The sequence below is a fragment of the Perissodus microlepis genome, chromosome 18 (assembly GCF_051167445.1).
Source record: "Perissodus microlepis isolate ML-2025 ecotype Zambia chromosome 18, ASM5116744v1, whole genome shotgun sequence".
NCBI lineage: Eukaryota > Metazoa > Chordata > Actinopteri > Cichliformes > Cichlidae > Perissodus > Perissodus microlepis.
Genome location: NC_140478.1, coordinates 34,292,762 through 34,294,559, shown reverse-complemented (window position 1 = coordinate 34,294,559; position 1,798 = coordinate 34,292,762). Strand labels below are relative to the sequence as shown.

The 1,798-nt window shown below is 47.7% G+C and overlaps 1 protein-coding gene across 1 annotated transcript; it reads left to right on the top strand.

The window, feature by feature from the left end:
• The first annotated feature begins 294 nt into the window (after positions 1–294).
• On the top strand, positions 295–1,407 carry mplkip (M-phase specific PLK1 interacting protein). Its single transcript, XM_084913743.1, has 2 exons — positions 295–734; positions 1,126–1,407. The coding sequence occupies exons 1-2, from the start codon at positions 411–413 to the stop codon at positions 1,237–1,239; spliced, it is 438 nt and encodes a 145-aa protein (XP_084769869.1). The 5' UTR covers positions 295–410; the 3' UTR covers positions 1,240–1,407.
• The last annotated feature ends 391 nt before the right edge of the window (positions 1,408–1,798 follow it).

Here is a 1,798-nt window from a genome sequence, read left to right as displayed (position 1 = left end):
TTATTTTAATATTTGTGTACAGCGCTTTGTGACTACCTGTCTGTGAAAAGCGCTTAATAAATAAACTTTACTTACTTACTTTAGTTGTTCACACAAAGCATAAAGGTAAAAAAAAACAATATATACAGTGTTATCTTCATTTTAGATTTCAAAAATTATTTGCGGCTCCCAGTGTTTTCTTTTGCGTGGAAACCGGGTCCAAGTGGCTCTTTGGGTGTTGAAGGTTGCTGAGCCCTGCTTTACACGGATATGAACAGAACTGTTCACCCTGCGGTCCGCTGAGCGGCGCTGCAGTCTGTGGGCGGAGCTGAAAGCTGTGTTTCCGGTTCCGGCCTCCTGGTGTTTTGTTGTGTTGTCCGTCGTCCTGTGGCAGCAGTTTGATTCTCCTCTCCCGCTCTTTACCCGCTCACATGTTCCGCGCTCCAGACAGACATCAGCGGAGTCCCGGAGCTCCACGACCGGCGTCCGGCTGGGGCTTCCCCCGCTCCCCATACGGAGGCTCCTCGCGGGGCTACTCCCCCTACTCACCGGGATCTCCAGGCTACTCTCCGGGTTCTAATCGAGGATACAGAGACGGATCTCCAGCCGGGTTCGGAAACGGTTCCCGGGGGTTCGGAGATTCTCCGGCCGCGTTCGGCAGCGGCTCGCGCGGTTTCCGGGGTCCGATGCGGCGCAGAGGGGACGGTTTCCGGCGGCCACAGTCCCTCAGTCCAACTTCAGCTCCGAACTTCAAGGTAAGGATCCGAGGCTGGATCAGAACTGGCAGCACTCCCAATCAGACAGCCTGATCGGTACAGATGATCCGTGAGTCATTCATAAGTCAGCCTGATCATTAATAAGATCGATTTCAGGTGACACTTCTTTGTCTTGGGTGGGTGGGGGGGGCTCATGATCAGCAGGAGGTCGTCCACCTGAGGACAGGCGGAGGTTTCGGGGAGGGGGGGGGCGTCACTCTCACTGTAATCTCAGAGCAGAGAGAAGCAGATGTAGTGAGTGTTTAATAAACAGCTGTTAAACCAAAACTTCCTGAAAAGCTGACTCCGTTAGAGAGATTTGTCACGTGACGTGTGAGAGACGTGTGTCTGTGACGTGTTTTAAACGTGTCATAACTGCTGTCTGTTTCAGTCTTCAGACGCGCCCGTGCAGAAATACTTCAGCCCGTCTATGATGCAGGATCCGTGGAAACATCTGCAGCCCGTAACCACCGTGGATGCCGCTGCTGCCAGGCAGATCACATGACTGGAAATACTACAAGTGGTGACCACATGACATCACCAGCAAGGATCAATAACTGATGAGACGAACTGAAGTTTTTAGTCAGATGTTTTAACCTTTTTAAAAACTGTTTTTTAAACTGTTTGTGAAAAGAAGTTTTAAGTTTTTAAAATATAAAAAGTTTAAATTTTGCTTCAAATCGTCATTTGTTCTTTAAGCTCTGAAAAGAAAAGGAAAAGGTGATCCGCATCGACTCTGTGCTCTGCATAATTTAAAATGACAAAAGTATGTATGCACATACAAGGAACTGGGCTCGGGTTATTTAAAGAACAACGAGCACACACAATAGCGACAGCAGCAACACTGGGTGTGTAGTGGCAAGAATATGCAGTATGTATGACAGTACAGGGGAGGCAATACTAAAAGCCAGACGTTATTACGTTAAGACTGGATTTAATTTTAGGAAAACTCACAGTAAACAGTCCAAACTATGAAGTGCTTAAAATGAAACTGAGGGGTACGTGGACAAGTTCACATCTGCCTTATCAGAAGTCAATCAAAAACTACGTTCATGAAAAATCAA

What these genes read in the sequence shown, in the direction of transcription:
- mplkip (XM_084913743.1), top strand. Translation starts at nt 411, where the DNA reads ATGTTCCGCGCTCCAGACAGACATCAGCGGAGTCCCGGAGCTCCACGA. An exon ending in CTTCAGCTCCGAACTTCAAG is followed by an intron (nt 735 to 1,125) that starts GTAAGGATCCGA and finishes TGTCTGTTTCAG; the next exon opens with TCTTCAGACGCGCCCGTGCA.